General features: G+C 40.4%; 2 protein-coding genes across 5 annotated transcripts in view; one reads left to right on the forward strand and one right to left on the reverse strand.

Moving 5' to 3' along the window:
• Positions 1 to 2,017: 2,017 nt before the first annotated feature.
• pdk4 (pyruvate dehydrogenase kinase, isozyme 4) lies at positions 2,018 to 13,343 on the reverse strand. The gene is made up of 11 exons (XM_030740742.1): positions 13,004 to 13,343; positions 12,618 to 12,759; positions 10,629 to 10,700; positions 8,879 to 9,063; positions 8,026 to 8,115; positions 7,674 to 7,751; positions 4,959 to 5,035; positions 4,765 to 4,863; positions 4,416 to 4,529; positions 3,653 to 3,766; positions 2,018 to 3,381 (listed from the first exon to the last, which is right to left on the reverse strand). Exons 1-11 carry the CDS (start codon positions 13,119 to 13,121, stop codon positions 3,238 to 3,240), a joined length of 1,233 nt encoding a protein of 410 aa, XP_030596602.1. The 5' UTR covers positions 13,122 to 13,343; the 3' UTR covers positions 2,018 to 3,237.
• Positions 13,344 to 13,755: 412 nt separating this feature from the next.
• Positions 13,756 to 18,898, forward strand: part of dync1i1a (dynein cytoplasmic 1 intermediate chain 1a) — a 62,949-nt gene continuing 57,806 nt past the window's right edge. For 2 of the 4 annotated variants that reach the window (XM_030740686.1, XM_030740688.1), the window contains exons 1-4: positions 13,756 to 14,026; positions 16,588 to 16,709; positions 16,999 to 17,113; positions 17,638 to 17,725. In XM_030740686.1, the coding sequence (XP_030596546.1) occupies positions 16,602 to 16,709; positions 16,999 to 17,113; positions 17,638 to 17,725 (311 nt within the window). In that variant the 5' untranslated portion in view covers positions 13,756 to 14,026; positions 16,588 to 16,601. Of the gene's footprint in view, positions 14,027 to 16,587; positions 16,722 to 16,995; positions 17,114 to 17,637; positions 17,726 to 18,123; positions 18,130 to 18,898 lie in introns of all 4 variants that reach the window. The other 2 variants (XM_030740687.1, XM_030740685.1) reach the window with 2 other exon arrangements.

An 18,898-nucleotide genomic window follows, 5' to 3' on the forward strand; every position in this document is an offset into this window, starting at 1 on the left:
TAAATGAACTGCCAGCCTAATGAAACATTAAGATTAAAGCTTCATACTTGGTATTCTTTGTCATCTCTAATGATAAATTATAGACACACACAGATGGAAAAATACATTTTCTAAGTGTTAGCACAACGTGACTATCTGAGGCAAAAAAAACAAGCAAAAAACCCCAGATCTCTTCAAGGAGGCATTTCAAATGTTTAGAAAATAATAGAAAAAATATTTATCACACTTCCAGTATATGAGAATCTGTATACAGTAATGTACAAAAGTCTGAACAAGGTGGTTCACAAAGAGAGATTAGCTGAAAACCTGGCACATCTTGGCATGGAGTGTAGTGTTTCCTTAAAAGGTTAGTGGGGACTGGACACGGGAAGGACAAAAGTAGAAATGGCAGGCACAAAATAGGAAAAAAAAAAAAACCTGACACGGGACCTGAGAGATGCATCTGGCCCTTCAGTTGATCCATCTACTGTTCACTGAAGCTTCATCAGACATTGCATCCCCATGCAACACCATCTGGAAAGTGTCTGATTGGCAACGGCTTCATTTTTTAAGCATGACACTGATCACTGCTAATGCAGTAAAAGCATACCTGGGTAGAAAAACACACAGTGGAACACTATCAGTCATGGATTGGCCTCCCCAGAGCCCAGACCTCAACATTACTGAAGCAGTGTGGGATCATCTTAACAGAGAACGAAATAAAAGGCAGCCTACATCCAAAGAAGAGCTTTGAAATGTCCTTCAAGAACCCTGGAGAACTATTCCTGAAGACTAAAGCTTTGTCCACAAGGGGTCGCCACAGCTGCTTAAAGAAATCACAAGAAAGCTTACCTAAGAGTTTTTACTCAGTACTGATTTACAAATAAAATGAATGTGAATGAAATAGAAGCAGCTGTTTATAACTGGTAATGCAGAGAGGCGGGTAAAGTCATTATGAACCTTACAGCAGTTCATAGGTCGTGCAGGTGTGTCTGTGCTGGACTTGTTTTATACTTTTTATACAAGCCAAGAATATTAGTATACAGCATTACTGAGACTTGCAGCTTAAAATCCATCCATCCATGACTGAAGGGGGCCTGGAGATTATTCCAGCTGACACTGGGCTGCAGCATGGATAGGACAACACGGACTCCATCTATGAAGTCGCAACATTAAACAAGACAGTCTATCTCTTTAATACACCTGAAAGCACTGCACTTTGTCTACTGCAGCTTTTCAGTAGTTATGCCAACCTTATAAATAAACATAGTGTCAACACTAAAGGTTAAATTGAGGTGAACTCATGTCCCAGCATGTGCACACTTGTACAGGAATGAATGCAAATAATACAAGTTGCACAACTGAACACAGAAACTGAGTGTTTGTGCTGTAATATTTGTATTCATTTGCACTTTATCCCTTTTTTTTTTTAATGTGAAGATCACGGTAGAGATCCAAATAAAGTCTTTAATGTAGTCTTCTGCTTTGCTGTAGAGAGAACATTGTTTGGATGACTAAAGGATCATGACCTGAGTCCCCTAATTCTAAAAATAAACCTGTGAGGATTATATTGTAAAAAAAAAAAAATAAAATAATGGCAAGAATAAAAGGTTTTTACATTTAACTGAAACTCGCTGTTACAGTGATCTTATATTTTGTATCCTCTTATCTCCGAGGATGACCTTGCATAAGCCTGTATTTGTACGACAACCATGCCAATAAACTGTAAAAGAGAACCGAGGGACACAGAGAAAGGCAGCCTAACTAGAAAAGAGTGCCACATTTGAGTGCACACTGATGAAGCTGCAAAACAAGACAGCCTGTTCTCGGCCTCTACTGGAAGCCGGCCATGGAAAGCCACCAGACCGTGTCTATTATAGTGGCTTACAAACAGCAAAGTTTCCTAAAACAAGCTGTGAAAAAAGAGAGAGAGAGAGAGAGAACGGATTGGAGCTGTTCAAACAATTTCTGTTCAACAACTGCTCAAACAAACAGCAAAGTGCAAAAGCATGAGCTGAAGAAATGATACACCGAGAGGTGACATGAGTTTTTCTTTTATTTTTTTAATTTCTACATTCACTGGTCCTTTTAGTGGTGAACCACAGACTCAATACAAGGACACTTGTACTGTGAGTAATGCCTATAGAGTAAAAAGTGAAAACTGCTTATTAACTCAAGGGAAAACAACATGTAAAATTTAATATTTTCATTTCATACCACTCAACATTAAGTTTCCAAAACATTTCTACAGGCTTGAAACTAAAAGGACAGAATATAAAAATATGTAATGGCTTACAGCTTGCATAAAGTATTCCCTAATGTGTTTGTGTTGCTCCGATGTGCCTACAACCCTGAATATATCCTGTCAGGTCCAGATAACAGGGTGATGGCTTACAGTGTGTTATACACCAGGGAGCTAAAGTACAATTTCCTGCAGAAAGGACCCTCTCAATGAACCTCACATACTGTATGTTTTAATGTGCTAAAAAGTTTGTGAAGGTAAAATTTACAACAATTTTTAACCCATCTAAACAAACACGACTTAAAAACCCTTTCAGCTCACATAATGACACAAGGCGGATAATTAGTGACACTGAAAATCCTCTAACAAAAAACCGCAAACACACACACACACACACACACACCCATATACGGCATCACAGCAAATATAATTTCACAGTTGCTGTTGTTCACAATGAAAGCTGTGTGAATGAAGCAGCGCTGCAAATTAACAGACTTTGCTCCCCTCGCGTTTATGCGGCAGTCAGTGATCACGCTCCCGTTCTGTTTAATGACACAAACACTTCAGTCGGCTCCGGCTGGCCTGTAAAGAGCACTGATACAAATTTAACCTGATGCAAAAACAAACATAAAACACTTGTGAATTTAATAAACTGAATACAATGTTGAGATTGTGAAGGATACTAATGTTACACAAACACCGTGTTTTTATTCCGAGTGTAATTACTGAGGTAAAAGGAAATTATTAATTGTTCCATTTTCATTAGCAGCATATTTTGTGTTGCAAGCTTATTCTAGGTGATGGCTGGTCTAAAATCAGATGCTGGATCATAGTTTAGGTTAGTTACTGCTGTGCATTTATCTTTCTTCATACCAACAATAACCATTTTCTTCCTTCTTAGTTCCCCTCGCCGGGGAGAGAAGATTCCACAGCAAAAATCCCAGTCCAGCAACGTGCCGAAAGCATTTGGTTCCTCTTCTTCTTAATATTCCTCAATCTCCTCCTTTAGTCTGCCATCACTGACTCCCCTCATACCTGCCTAGGTTCTTAGGATCCTTGCTGGGCATGCACCAGTCATCGGCCTCTGTGCTGGACTGGTAATGCCGCAGGGCTGACTTGTTGAAAACAGGAAGTCTCTCCACTGACTCTGAAGACAGGGCCTGGTGATGCAGCACGAAAGGGAACTCATTACTCTGAAGACTTATCACACCCACTCCCACCCTGCTCTCCCACCAGAGTCCATGTGTGTCTAATTAGAACTCAGCAGCCTGTTTAAAATCACCTCTGTGAATTACAACCTACAACACGTCTGTGTTAAACTCTATGTCTGCCTCCACTCAGCCGATCCAGTACGTTAGTCTGTGAATTTTGCACCAACTTGGCCTTCAACTTTCCCTTTGACATTGTGTGTTAAAGTGGAGCTGTTCTCACCTTCAGGTATATGACTGCTGATGTCCCGTAACCCTCCATAGAGTAGAGCTGCAGGTCTCCCTGGAAATACTTGGCATACAGGCGGGAAATGGGCAGGCCATAGCCAAAACCAGCCTGAATAAAGGAGGAGGAAAAAGAAAACATAACAAGATTACATTGTCTTTATAGATTAGTCTAAAAATACTGTAACATCAAAAAAAAACTAACTGGATGTTGTAGAAGTCCTCAGTTTCTCTCATGGTTACAGTTTAAACCAAGTAACCACCGCTGACTGTACTCCACGGTGTAATAAGCTAATTTGCAACCGTGTTTGCTTGTGTAAAGGTTGAACTGAATTCAGCTTTGATCTTAATCCCAGATTCAAATACAACAAGATTTTACTGAACTCTGGAGTTTAAAATATAAGTAAGACTTTCAGCTTTAATTCAAGGGGGTTAACAAAAACTTTGCATTAACTGTTTAGACATTTTTTTATACACCTAATTATATCCTATTACATTTGAGCCATTTTCAGAGGCCTACCAACTCCAGATTTTCTTAGATATTGTAATTTGCTTTTCTTAACCATGGAAGTAATTCTGTGCTCATCCACTCAGTTGTCTCCTGTGGGGTTTTTTTGGTCTGCATCAAAGGCACCACTCAAATATAAACTCACTAAAACTGGACACTCATTTCTATCAGCTGTTATAAGTGACTGATTGGAAACCTTCACGAGAACGGTCTGCGCCGAAATGAAATGTCAAGCTTGCAGCTTTCCTCTCACCAGAGGTGCATTACGAGAGTTGTCTACATGGACTGGACTGGGAGCTGTGGAGTACATGTAGCTGAAGAGACGTTCAATCTTCCTTAGAGGGACTCCGCCTCCTCTGTCAGACATCTGAAAATGATCCAGAAGTATTTTATATTTAAAGAGTTCTTAGTGTTTTGTCAGCAAAGCCAATGAACTCTTGAACATAATCTAAACAACGTGGTCCTTTGTGTATCAAGTGATCAAGGTAGTTGTATTTATGATGTATACCAAGTAAGAGCAGACTTAGAACAAAGTACAATGTGTACAGTGCTGCCTGGAGTACAAAGGTTGCAGCCTATCGTCACTCTCTGTCCTCATGCACCTTGATAGTGAGGTCCTCGGTGCCCAGTGAAATGCGGACTTTGATCAAGGGCAACGCTGGGCTCGTCTCATGCGTCTCTACTGTAGCTCTCATGGCATTCTGGCAGAAAACATGGAGTAAAGAAACAAGTGAGGAGACACATGAAGAACAGCAATAAATGTCCTGTTTTCAATAGAGCATGTTTAATACTGTACCTTGAAGAGCTCAAAGAGCATATGGTAGAGATGTGATGGCACATACACGATGTGGATGGGCTGGCCGGGGTTTTTGGCTGTGAAGCATTTCATGACATTGACCACAAGGAAAAAAAATGTTAATCCCTTAAAATTGCCACAAATATTTAACCATTAGTCTTGTTGAAAGAACAGAATTGCTGACTGTATCAAAATCAATGAGTGTGCAGCTGCAACCTGTGGATACAGTCTCTTTAATTAGAATTAAATTCATATTTCAGCAACTTTCACCATATGCAAAAAGAGCAGGCATAACAGTATTATTTATAAGTTTAATTTTGATTCACTCTTTATTACATACCTGTCATATTGTCTATACATTTAAAGCTTGGTACACATTCTGTCTGATGTACAGTAGCAGGAACTGATGTCCACGTTAATGTACAATACTGTGCAAAAGTCTTGAGTCACCCCTCATTTCTTTCTAGTTTGCTTTCAGTGAGCTAATGTTGAGCTTTTGGCAGAGCCAGCAGACAGGAAACAGACATCCTCAGTATAAAACTAGGTTCAGGAGAACATCAGGGCCCTGTTCCAGAAAGAATCTGTCCATAAACTCTGAATTTCCTGTTTCAGAAAAAGCTGATCAGAGTCGATTCTCTCAACTCTTGAATATGTTCACCCTGAGTTAAGTGCATGCACAAGTAGAAAAAGAAAGCCATGATTAATGTACATAATGTAATAAACACATAATGTACATGTAATGTGATAAAGACACTTTATTTATGGACCTCTGATATTAGTCAGACCTAGTAATATTCATTTTGGTGATATGCAGTGGAAAGATGTCAAGGTTAAAGCTTTTTAGACGTCTATTTAAAAATGTTGCCGAGCAGCACTTAATGTATCCAGTACTTCAAAGTGGGAACATACAGTACTGTGCAAAAGTCTTGAGCACCCATCATTTCTTCCTGTTTTGCTTTCAAGCAACAAAAGTTCTTGTTCTTCTATAACTTTTTAAAGTGGTCTTGAGCAATAGTTCTGCAGGATTTCTGAAGGTCTTTCAAAGTTTTTCTTTGGACACTGGCTGCTTTTTCACTCATTTTCAGTCCAGTCCTTGTACCTGACCATCTTCACAGGAATGTTTTTTTTTGTTGTTGTTAAGCTACTGAACACTTACCTGTGAATCATTCAAGCATTAAAAAAAGGTACCTAACTCAAGAGATGAGTCCGCGTTGTGTCTTCAAATAACAGACAATTTAGTAAAGAATCAATTTGAAATTGTACCTTTAAGCACTTTGTTACTAGCAGCCTGCTGCAAAAAAAAACACATAACTTGTTCCCATTTCTTTAGCTGAATCTACAAAAAATGGCAAAGATAACAGAGTCTGAGAGAAATAATATATATATTTTTTTTTGCACCAACAAGGTGATTCTCAAAGAGCTATTACACAGGCACTGACAGATACATCTGGCTCTTCAGTTTATCCATCTACTGTTCACTGAAGCCTCATCAGAAATGGTGTCAGTGGAAGGGCGGCTGTCAAGAAGCCATTTTTTTTTTTTTTTTTTTTTTTTGCATTTTTGGCCACAGCGGCTTTTATGGGCAGTGGAGAGAGATGGGAAATGGGGGAAAGATACGCGGTCAAAATTGGCAACGGGCCAGGACTTGAACCCGCGCCGCCCGCACCGTAACGCGGCATATGTATGTGGCTGCCGGCTTCACCACTAAGCCACCCAGGTGCCCCATGAAGCCATTTTTTAAGAGGAACAGGAAGGAAAGGCTTACAGTACACATTCATATGAATGGGTAAGTGTGTCCAAACTTTTGACTGGTACTTTATGTATGCTAAATTACACAAAAATTGGATGTGTGGACTTGGACTTGGGTTTGGAAAGTCTTTCAAGAACCCGGGAGAACTATTCATAGAGGATACTTAAAGAAATTACAAGGAAGCTTGCCTAAGAGAGAACAGTGGTGGTTAAAAACCAAATACTGACTTATATGCTGTATTCCCATGTATATTTGTACATGTTTCAATAAATTGCTGCACCTTTTCTCGCATTTTCTAGCAAAATATAAAATGGGTGATTGCTCAATTTTTTTGCACACCACTGTATTTCAACATGAAATACAGTCAAAACACATTCAGACTACCTGCAGACTGCATTCAATAGTCCACTATAATCCTAGTGTGACTGTTCACTCAAATAGTTACATAACAGCAGGTATTTTGATCCATTACCCATTGATCCATTACAACACATGATACAGATTGTTTTCAGTGCCTTACTATTCATACGATCACAGTGATATATTGATATAGCCTGTAGATTTTATTATGAACTGATAATAAATCCATGAGGTCCATGCTTCTGTCCCTACACTGATGACAATTTGATTATAAAACTGTTGAACATAACGAGTAAAGAACAAATATCCACCTGGGATTCGCTTTCTGAAGATGTAAACAGCAAATTATTGTGTTCTGATGGGTGTTATGACATTTGACTAAAAGAATGAGGAACTGAGCGTCAGCAGGCCTTTTCAGCTGCAGCAGGAGGGGAGGAGTCAGAGATGAAGAAAACTAACTCAGACTTTCTGTTCGTTCTTTCTAGAACAGGAAACCCAGCAAACAGAAAGCCAGGCAAAGCTATCTCACAGATGTCAACAAGCAGAAAATATAAGCAGCGCTGCATCCTGAAAAAAGGTAATGTTTGATAGTTCTAAACACTTACAATTGACTTCTGTGATCTCGATATCAGGAGAGGTCAGGTAATACTGCTCACACAGCATCTTTGAGGTCTCGTAGGCATCTGAGAAGTGAAGCAAAACGTGATGTTTCCAGTGTCACAAACTGTAACCCCAAAAAAAAAAAACATACAAAGTGAAAGAACAAGAAGGCTGGAAGCCCTCGTTCTCAGGCTCACTGCGATCACATCAGTTCCCCATACTAAGTATACTGACTCAAAACATCAGATAATAAAAGGTCAAAAGGTCATGTAGCTGTATAAACAGATGAGTAGTGGAAAACAGATAGCACAGTGTGTGTGGGTGTGAGTGTGTGCATAGAGAAACATAATTCATTACCTTTTATTACTTCCACAACATCACAGGTGGGGTCGATGCTGCCAATATGTTTGGGATGGGCTGGATTTACACTGCCGTCAAATATTAATGCTACAGTACACACATAAAAAAAAAATAAAAAAAACACTATGAAGGACTCATCTATCAGTGTAATTCACCAACCATAATGCTACACATCTGTGAATACCACAGAACTGCATAAGGTATGTATGAAGCAAGTAAGTTACTTACAGTGAGGATTATTATTTTTGTTAACGTATACATACACATATGTTCTGCTGAAAATCAAGCCAGACATATTAAACAGTCAGTACAACAAAACTGTTGTAAAACTATTGTTATCAGGTTCAGTCTTGATTATATGCTGTTATTCATTGGTTAACGCTATGGTAAAAAAAGAAATCCACAACACAGCACACTGTAATTCATCTTCACCTCCTCTGGTCACTATTTAGGAGAGTAGCATTTCACATCCTGCAGTTTTAACGCTTAAAAATGCACGAGAGCACAACTTGGTGCTGAAACAGCACATTACGTGCAGCTTCAATGTTTTTGTTTTACTTCCACTATTCCTTTTAAAATTTTTAGTTCCTTTTATCTTAATTTTGCATTGCTTTAACTTCGAAAGGTGCCTCTTTAAATTGAAGTCCTCGATTTGTTTACCTCATGCATCCACCTACAATACAGGATTTGAAGGAAGATGATGTGTTCAATAATTCAAAAAAAATCTCTGTGAACTTAACATTTTGTCTATTTACATGAAAACTACAGAGGGTTAGCTTAAAAACATGAGCTGTGAGTGTTAACAACTATGTTGATTAACTCACAGTTAATCACAGGATACTATACTGACTGTGCTGGTTCATGAGCATGCGTGTGGAAATGCGGCTCATGTAGAAGCGGTCCAGGAAGTACTGAACATTCTGGTTGGTGACGGGGTCCACGCCGAAAGCCTCCTTGTACTCCACCACACCCTGAGCCATGGTGGGCACCACGTTGTTATGCCGGTTCCTGATGTTTACTAGAGTCTGTGTAAAGCTGGGGACAACAGCATGATAGATGTATGATTATGTGAAGGGACATGATGCTTCTGAGAGTAAGTTCACCTTGGTACAGAGAGCACATCATGGCCATTTAGGGAAAAATACATCACAATCAGCTGTAGAAGTGCTCTGCTATAAAGACATCTGGCAAGTTAAAGAAATTGCAGTGAGTAAAACAACAGATGAAACCTGACAAAAAGTCAAAGCAACCAAAGATCAAATGGTGAAATATACACTGAATAAAGGAAATAAACTACTTGAGGTTAAACAACTACTGTTCCACTTTCTGTTTCACAGTGATGCCCAAAGTCCAATTAACTCCCTGCTAGGCTAGGGCATGTTTAGTTTAGCTCAAGCGGAGATGACAAAAGAAGGCTTCAGTAAATCCAGGGTATTTGTAATTTCATTCGCCACATGTGAGCATGAATGATGGAACCATATCAGGGATTCAGATGACTGTCCTACCGATTTTGATCATACACCGATCAAGCATAACTTTATGACCACTGACTGGTGAACTGAATAACACTGATTATCTCTTCATCATGGTACCTGTTAGTGGGTGGGATATATTAGGGAGAGAGTGAACATTTTGCCCTTGAAGTTGATTTAAGCATAAGGATTTGAGCAATTTTGACAAGAGCCATCTATGTATTCTGACAGAGAGGCGTCAGGATACATAGTGCATCATGTTTGAGGCGCTATAGCCGCAGACCAGTCAGGGTGCTCGTGCTGACCTCCGTCACCCGCCAAAAACACCAACAATGGACATGTGAGCATCGAACTGAACCACAGAGCAATGGAACAAAGTGGCCTGGTCTGATGAATCACACCGGGTGCATCGATTACCTGGGGTGCACCAGGATGCACGATGGGAAAAAAGGCAAGTTGGCAGAGGCAGTGTGATGCTTTGGGAGATGTTCTGCTGGGAAACCTTGGGTCCTGGCATCCATGTGGATGTTACTTTGACAAAGACCACCTACCTAAGCATTGTTGCAGACCATGGAAATGGTATTCCCTGATGGCTGTGGCCTCTTTCAGCAGGATAATGCACTCTGCCACAAAGCAAAAATAGCTCAGGAATGGTTTGAGGACCGCAGCAACAAATTCGAGGTGTTGATTTGGCAACCAAATTCCCCAGATCTCAATCCGGTCAAGCATCTGTGGGATGTGCTGGACAAACAAGTCCGAACCACACCTCGCGACTTACAGGACTTAGAGGATCTGTTGTTAACATCTTGGCAGTTTATACTACAGCACACCTTCAGGGATCTAGTGGAATCCATGCCATGATGGGTCAGGGCTGTTTTGGCAACAAAAGGGGGACCGACAGAATATTAGGCAGGCGGTCATAATGTTATGCTTGATCAGTTTATCTTGGAGTGATCCCAAGTTTGCAGTCTAACAGTAAATGTCATTACATAAATTGCTGAATTAGCGTTGGCCATCACTCAGCTATAAATAACTTGAATTGCAGCACATACTGGGAGAAAGACTCTGGGAGCAAGATTTATTAACAATCAGTATAAATATACTGGAAAACTTCTCCATATGACTTACTTTTTCAGGACATCCTTATCATCTGGATCTTGTTCTAAAAAGTCTACAAGCTCCAACAAACTCTGTGAATACCTGATGGACACAAAGCACAGATAATCCTTCAATGGCAAGAAAGTAAAATATAATGAGAAAGAGCTCTGTGAATGAAACTACACTGAGAAGAATCCTGCTTTATTTGTTATAATTTGATGCAACAATGTACTCTTTTTAAATAAAAGTTGATTGTATCCAGTCTAGACCAGTGAATGAGGAAGTGCTGAGCTTGTGGAGTCATGCTCGCTTGCACCGCCTCACTACAGAAAAACTGGGTGAAAGGTAAACAGCAGTGTAGCGTCAAGATCAACACAGTGTCCCTCAACTGACCTTCCAGGCCCTTGATTTCTAATGAAGGCACACTCTGCAAACAGATATTTATGCTTGGATAGACTTTTTACACAAGTTTGCCCACAAATATCAAGGCCTAAAGTGTCTTAACCTGGTCAACAACAACAACAAATAACAGATCAAACTTTTTGCAGGCAAAGCTCAGGGCTCTATAGGAAAGAGACAGGAGGTACAGAAGGTACATGGCCAAATATAGTTGCTGATGTGACTTCTGTTTAAGAGTGGGGGTGGGGTAAGACCTTTTTGTGGCATGTGCTTGTGTAACTAGTACAGTATCCTGCTAGGGTACCGTTTTCAGTCTGCAATGCTACAAAGAAAGCAGCTGCTTTGGTGGAAAAACTAACTGCTATTTTAAGAATTTGAGTAAAGCTGCTGAGCACTTCAGTCATGCAAACAAACAAAGCTGAGCTCTCCTTTGACTAGCCCAACATCTTTACGTACTTTGTGATGCATACAGTAAAACTAGAGGCAGAACACATAGAGTAAAGCTCCAGTAAATGGGGGGTTTTTCCACAACAGGAACAATCCCCAGGAACCAGCGGAGAAGCTCCGTGCATTCCCACCAAAAAAGGACCAGAGCTTTCTATTTGTATAAAGCACAGTTACAGAAGAACGCAACCTCAGCCCAGCCCAAGCTCTTTAGACTGTGCTGGAAATTCAGACAACCCAACAGTCTGAAATAACCTTTAAGTTTTGGTCCTGGGATCAAAGGTTTCTGCTGCTATGGTTGGAAATGCAGCTGCTGTTTCATAACAAAAAATGACTGCAGCTACTCTTCTCACAGTTAAGAAGGTAGAAAAAAAAAACATGCCTGTGATTTCTCCTACATATACACACCTCTACTTGTTTACAACCTTTCTCTGCTTGGATTGTGCAGACAGTGTACCTTGAAATGGGAGTGTACACACAGGTTCACATAATATAATATGCTGGTATACTGGAGCACTGATGTGCAGATTGCACGCACCAAGTAGCACGCATTCGTCCATAGTCAAAACATGTGCTACATCTTCACAGTGCACAACTGAGGTGAGACTGAAGTGAATGCGTTAATAATTAAGTCATAAAGCCCCATCAGGACAACACAGCAATGTGAAATGGGGACTGTGAGCCCGGCTGTTACATCAGCCTGACCTAATCCAGACAAAGACATGTTTCCAGCTCAGTTGCCAGTGCGGGCACAAAAATCAGCTGGGCAAGGAAGGAAGGGATTTGGTGCACAGCTAAACAACAGTCACACAACTTCAGAACACATAAGGTGCAGTTCAACAAAACTACAGGAGGGGTTTACATCTGAAGTCAGATATCCAGATGGTGTAATGGGAGGGAAGTATACTTTGAGTGATGATAAGTAGAGGGCTTCAGTGACCCAGGCACCACTCATGCGCTGCATGGACCTGCATGCTTTGAAACAGGAACCAGTCCTTGCATGACCAGTACAGAAGTCTGGGACTTCTATAAAGAACTAACTTAGGGCACCATATATACAAACTCATCCATTTTCTTAAAGGTAGAAATGTGAAGATGCACCTGATGCACTATTAATATCCAATTATCCATATGATTTTTACTAAAGGGATGTTTTTTACCATCTAAATTTCTTACCAGCTGGTGAGAAGCTTTAGTGATGGAGTGCCGAGGAGTTTGTCAGGGAGGAAATCAATTTCCTTCATGATGTTAGCCAGTCTAACAGGAAGCTCCTGTCGCAGGAACACAAAGGAAGTCTTCTCACATGCATTGGCCGAGCCTGCAGTCACATGAGGAACAACATCAGGAAAAAAACAACATCACTGAGCAAGCGCAAAAACATGACCTCTGTGTCATCTTTGTGGACGTATATTCCCTTAGGGGAGTTTGTTGAGAACATGAAATGAACTTTAACAACCAACAAATGAAGCATCTGCACTTTGACAGTTTACAAATGAAAAAAAAAATAGCTACCATCACACACAAAGAAAATAACAAAAGACAATTTACTCTAGTACACCTACCAAAGTCGATGAACTGCTTCATAGATAGGGGAGATGGCGAAAACTTAGAAAACCTCTCCACTTGTTTGGGTATCCCAGCCACAAAGTTGTTTTTCAGCAAAAACTGGGCGAACTTCATTTTTCCTCCCCTTTGGAGACCCCAACTCTATCAGAAACAAACAGCCCTTTCTTTCTTCAGCGCAGTCTCAGCTAGCTCGGCGTCATACCTCGTATTAGCTTCAAGGAAGCTGTTTGTGGGTTTCTCTAGCAGTGCCTTTGCATTTTTGAAGGCTGCTTTGTGCCCCTCAAATTCAATTTCTATGCTCAGCGAAGTGTGTTGTTGTCTCGGGTGTGGGGGTGGGATGGCAGAGAGTGACATCCGGAACAGCCAATCAGAGCCCGTGTTGTCCTGACTTTGGGTGGAGTCATTTCAACAGCGAGTAATGCCAAACGTGATCTACGTGTATCCCCTACCGATGAGATGTCTGAGCTGCCTCTCTGATTCAAACTTTTGGATGCTTACCATAATAAATCCGGTCATTACATACATATATTTGGGTGAAAACGGCAACAAAACGCCACAAAACTTTCAGCCGCAAATTATATCCTCTTTACTTGTTAAACGTGTTTAAAGCCCTAGAAATGTACAATAATTCCTGTTTATCCCATTTAGTTTTGGCCGTTTAAAACACACTTCTCTATCTCGGCCACGGGATGGCGGCGTTGGCGGTTGTGGTGAAAGAAGGTGGGATTTCACCCCCTTTTCCTTCAGCATCATCCTGCGCTCTCTTCCGAGGGATGTATCGGCGTGCGGTGCACCTGTTTTACAGTATCTGTTGTTTGCGGTCTTCGGCAGCTGAAATGACCGTCTTTGACCCTTGTTATCATTAACTACACGAAAAGGCTTAAACCAGAGCGGTTTTGATACGGTGCCATTCGTGCCAACGTTAGAGGATGTGTTGATTTTCTCCCCCAGAGGAGGTGCAGCAGTGAGACAGCATCTTTGCCGGTGACACATCATTATCACAACGAGTGGACAAGGAGGTACGAGTGAAAGATTAACACTACACCGTGCGGTTGTTTTCAGTAAATTAGGCCCGTTTGTATCAGTGAATTTCTTTGTAACATTGATGCCAAGGCCTTAAAGGCGTTGACGCTTGTATTAATGCTGCACATTTGCAATTAGCTAGCTGCGAATGCCTTAATTTCCGGCTAGCGATAGCCATTAATAGACTAAGTAGTTTTTGCTTTTCTTCCCGTGTGTGCATTTGTAGTTACGTATTTTGTCTTTTCTGTTATAACTCTGTATGTGTCAGTACTGTTGTGTTTATGTGTTAGAGTGACCCACACACACACACAGCTAGGCTTAATTAATTATGTGCGTAACACTCAGGTTTGGAGATAGTTTTGAATATCTGCCTATGCACTCACCAGCCACTTCATTAGGTACACCGTGATAGAACCAGGTTTGACCACATTTTGCCTTTAGAATTGACTTAATTCTTCATGGCATAGATTGAACAAAGTCCTGGGAACATTTTTCACAGATTTTGGTCCATATTTACATGATAGCATCATACAGTTGCTGCGCATTTGTCGGCTGCACATCCATGATGTGACTCTCCTGTTATACCGCATCCCAAAGGTGCTCTGTTGGATCTGGTGACTGTGCAGGTCATTTGAGTACAGTGAACTCATTGTCGCGTTCAATAGAGTTTGAGGTGATGTGAGATGATTTGAGGTTTGTGCCTGATGGAAGCAGCCATCAAAAAGCTGGCCATGCCCACCATAAAATGATGGACAGGGCCAGCACCTATACAACACAACAATAAATGTAAGCTGGTACTAAGGGGCCAAAGTATGCCATAAAATGTTTCCCACACTATTACACCACCATTGCCAGCCTGAACTGTTGATACATGGCAGGATGGATCTTTGTTTTTATGTTGTTTACTCCAAATTCTGGCCCTACCATCTAAATGTTGCGGCAGAAATCGAGACTCGTTAGACAGTTAGACTTTTCCAGTTTTGGTGAGCCTGTGTGAATTGTAGCCTCAGTTTCCTGTTCTTAGCTGACAGGAGTGACACCCAGTCTGGTCTTCTGCCCATCTGCTTCAAGGTTCGACATGTGCATTCAGTGATGCTCTTCTGCATACTTTGCATGTAATGAATGTTTCTTTGTGTTACTGATGCCTTCCTATTAGCACAAAGAAGTCTGGCTCATTCTCCTCTGACCTCTGGCATCAACAAGGCATTTTCACCCATTGAACTGCCACTCACTGGATATTTTCTCTTTTTCTAATCATTTTCTATAAACCCTAGAGATGGTTGTTTGGGAAAATCCCAGTAGATCAGCTGTTTCTGAAATACTCAGAACAACCCGTTTGGCATCAACAATCATGCCATGTTCAAAGTCATTTAAAATCACCTTTCTTCCCCATTCTGATGCTCAGTTTGAGTTTTAGCAGGTCATATTGACCATGTCTACATGCCTAAATGCACTGAACTGCTGCTGTATGATTGGCTGATTAGATATTTATGTTAAGGAGCAGTTGAAACGCTAATATAGGCGTCTAAGTAGGAACCTGGTAAACTGGAAAATATTTACAAAGTTGCTCAACCAGTAGGTCAGGTGGTGTAACTGTAAGGAATGGGTTAAATTAAATGAAAGCATTAAAATTTCAATGGGACAGAATGACTATACAGAGGTTTTAAGAAAACTATTTTTGTTAAGTCTTGGCTTTGGAACCACAAACCTGGATTTCCTTGGTTTGACATGGCATAGCTGCATCAAACAGGAAGCTGACCGTGAAGAGCATAGGCTGAGGAAACTCACGGAAAGTAAAGCTAGCTTTTCTCAGAAGGTTATACAACTGTAATAATACTTTATATACCACTAAGAGAAATATGAATGTGATGTACTACTGCAAAAGAATTTAGGGTGTCTTAGTCTGTTTCATTCACCCAGTTGTGTTTGGGTGAAGGTTAATGAAAAAAAAAGTCAACCTTGCAACAGAGAACCACTGTGTGTGTTCTCTGTACTTTACTCTGCAAAGATTGTTAACTCTCTTCTGAGGATCAGTGTTGACCCAGTTTTCTCAGACACTTGGAGCTTCTAAAGCTCAGACTGGGCCACTTCCCAGGTGGCTGTAGATAATATATTATTGTAAGTTGGGTATTTTAAAAAGCCCCACCTGGTCTAGTGAGGGTGGCAGCCGTGCCATGACAGTATACCATCTTCTTCCACTAGTAATGTGGTAGGAAAATATGTGTATATTTATGGAAATTTGGTTATGCCAACTGACATTATTTGGGCAGAAAAGTTAAAAATGCAGTAAAGAACCCCCACTAAAACACTAAGAATTATATTTTAATATATCAATCCTGTTTAAACACATTGTTTTGGACTTAAAAATATTCATTAAATACATACAAAAAAACATTTTTAGAAGCTTTTTTTTTTTTTGTCATCGACTCGCACAGCTTTTCAACTACCACACACAGTAGATTTTCTAAACCAATGCTTTGTTATGCTGTAATGACACCAAAGCATATTGTGGCGCCACCATATGTAGTTCATTCCTGTTTGGTCCTCTGACTTTAAGCCCCATAGGACAACATGTCAGACAAAAGCGACCTAAAAGCTGAGCTCGAGCGCAAGAAGCAGCGCCTTGCCCAGATCAGGGAGGAGAAGAAGCGAAAGGAGGAGGAGAGGAAGAAGAAAGAGGTAAGGAAAAAAGTGAGTAAATTCACACTACCGTCACTCATTTTGTATCATACTCTAGTGTTCCTTTCTTTTGTGTGTGGTTGACTGATTTTTGTCAGGCTGTGACACATGAACGGCATCTGTGTGTGTGCACAAGGTTGGTGTTTGAGTTTTGGATCAAAATTGTGCATGCACGTGCATGTCTTTATCTGTTGTTTAAATTGTGATGTTTGAGCAGTGGAGCTGTTCTTTAAGTCACGATGGGTAAGCTGGTGGTTTTTAAAAAACAATTTTATTGTATCCTGAGCAGACGGAAAACCAGCAGAAGACAGAGGCGACTCCAGAAGATACTGATTTAGATCGCAAGCGTAGGGAGACTGAGGCCCTGCTGCAGAGTATTGGAATTTCCCCGGAGCCTCCACTAGGTACGCAATATGCTTCATAAATTAATACTATAATGTTATTTAACTCTTTTCTCTAACAAATTTACAAAAACACCTACATAAAAGGGTACATTTATTTTTCTAAAACTACACCAGCCTTCAGGTTGAAATAATTGATTAGAAGTGATAATTATTTCTAATAGACCCATTTGAGTTTTGAAAAGAATACTACTTTATTTTATGATCAATCCTAAAAAATTACAGTAGGTTAAGTCCTCTGGGTGTCTGTCACTTGAAACAAGCTTTTTTGGAAGATCACTGTTCTCTAGTGGTCTGAAATTGTAATAACACCCCCGACACCTCAAAACTGGGTCACTTCAATTGCTTATTATTAGCTTAGGTTATTTATAATATGTCTTCAAAAGCCGTTGAGCACAATTAGATAATAAGTACAAAACTGATGCTCTTTATTGTTTTAGATTATTTTTTTTTGTCTATGATATGCAGCTTTTAATATAAGATACTTGTTTGTTTTTTTCTGTTGTTGTTTTGTTTTTATTGTTCAGTCCCAACCCCTGTGTCCCCCTCTAAGTCAGTAAGCACGCCCAGTGAGACGGGGAGCCAGGACTCGGCCGATGGGGGAGCAGCAGGCAGGTGGGCTAAAATCAAGCGCTGTATACGAAGCTAGTGTCAGAACCCGTTCCTCAGTCCATGAGATTTATTCAGATCTATTAGGTAACTCTGAAAAAAGTGTTTAAAAAAAAAAGGAGAAAAAAAAATACATTTCTAAAGGTGAGCACAAATTTATCAAACATTTCTCACATTCTTATGTATAAAAAAAAAAAAATTAAATACATAGAAGAGATGTGCCACTTGAAAACTGTGATAGAAATTTCTATCCTTCACGAGCAGGCATTTTCTTTGAGAGGTTACTAGTTGTGCAGGAATGTTGGCCTTAAGTTGAAGGATGATAATCTTAAGGGGCTTTTGGCAGTGGCTGTTTACGGTACATATGACATATTTTCTTTCTTTCCTTGTGAATGGCACAGCAGGTTTAGGTAAGGATGAATGTTCCTAGCGGTGACGTTGCCTTGTTAGGTTTTGAATGTGGTATCTGTCATTTGTCATGCCATCCAGCGTTTTGATGACCACTGTACAGCTTTTGCTTCTCGTAGCAAGTCCTGAGAGATGTAGTTTGATTGTGAGGTAAGTCTCAGATGTAGTCTTTCCTGCAGAAGAAATCCAGATATAAGCTGCTGGAGTAAGAACCATGCTGGTAAACTTTCAGAAAGCAGCCTCAGTGAGCCAATTAATCAAACGTGCTCTAGAATGGAGCAATGGGCATGAACCATATGTTTGTCGTAAAGTGGCTCATTTGAGCTCAAGTGACAAAATGTGAGCTTGTCCCCTGATGTAAGCTGCAGTCACAGTGCTCGTTTGTCATACATGCTCAGGCTACTGCAGGATTTACTTACACGCTTATTCATTCATTACTCACCCGGAGCCGTGCTGGAGCTCTTTCACTTCTGCACATGGCTGCTCTGGTGAATGCTGTTAAGACACGAGTGGTCATCAAGCGCTTTCCATTGCTTTTTTAATGGCAGCTGACTGTGAGGGTGATGTCTTGAGTAATGCCTTCAGGGATCATTAGTGATGTGTTGTTCTGGTATGGCCAGGGGTGGAATTGGGGCTACAGAACATGCAAATGTTCATATTAGACAGAAATTCTCTTATGTAGGATTTTTCATCTCTTTTTAGCTTTTACCAATTGGATTTTACAAATTGGTGAGTTAATTTTAATTCCTGGAATTAAGGTGTCTTTCCTCC

This window comes from Archocentrus centrarchus, chromosome 11, assembly GCF_007364275.1.
Source record: "Archocentrus centrarchus isolate MPI-CPG fArcCen1 chromosome 11, fArcCen1, whole genome shotgun sequence".
In the NCBI taxonomy this organism is placed as follows: Eukaryota; Metazoa; Chordata; class Actinopteri; order Cichliformes; family Cichlidae; genus Archocentrus; species Archocentrus centrarchus.

Bases quoted from the DNA above. Each gene is read 5' to 3' on its own strand.
- pdk4 (XM_030740742.1), bottom strand. From the start codon at position 13,121: ATGAAGTTCGCCCAGTTTTTGCTGAAAAACAACTTTGTGGCTGGGATA. The intron at 5,036-7,673 runs GTAAGTGTTTAG...AATGCTTCACAG, and splicing joins CGAGATCACAGAAGTCAATT to CCAAAAACCCCGGCCAGCCC. The intron at 3,767-4,415 runs GTGAGAGGAAAG...TCCTTTATTCAG, and splicing joins ACTCTCGTAATGCACCTCTG to GCTGGTTTTGGCTATGGCCT.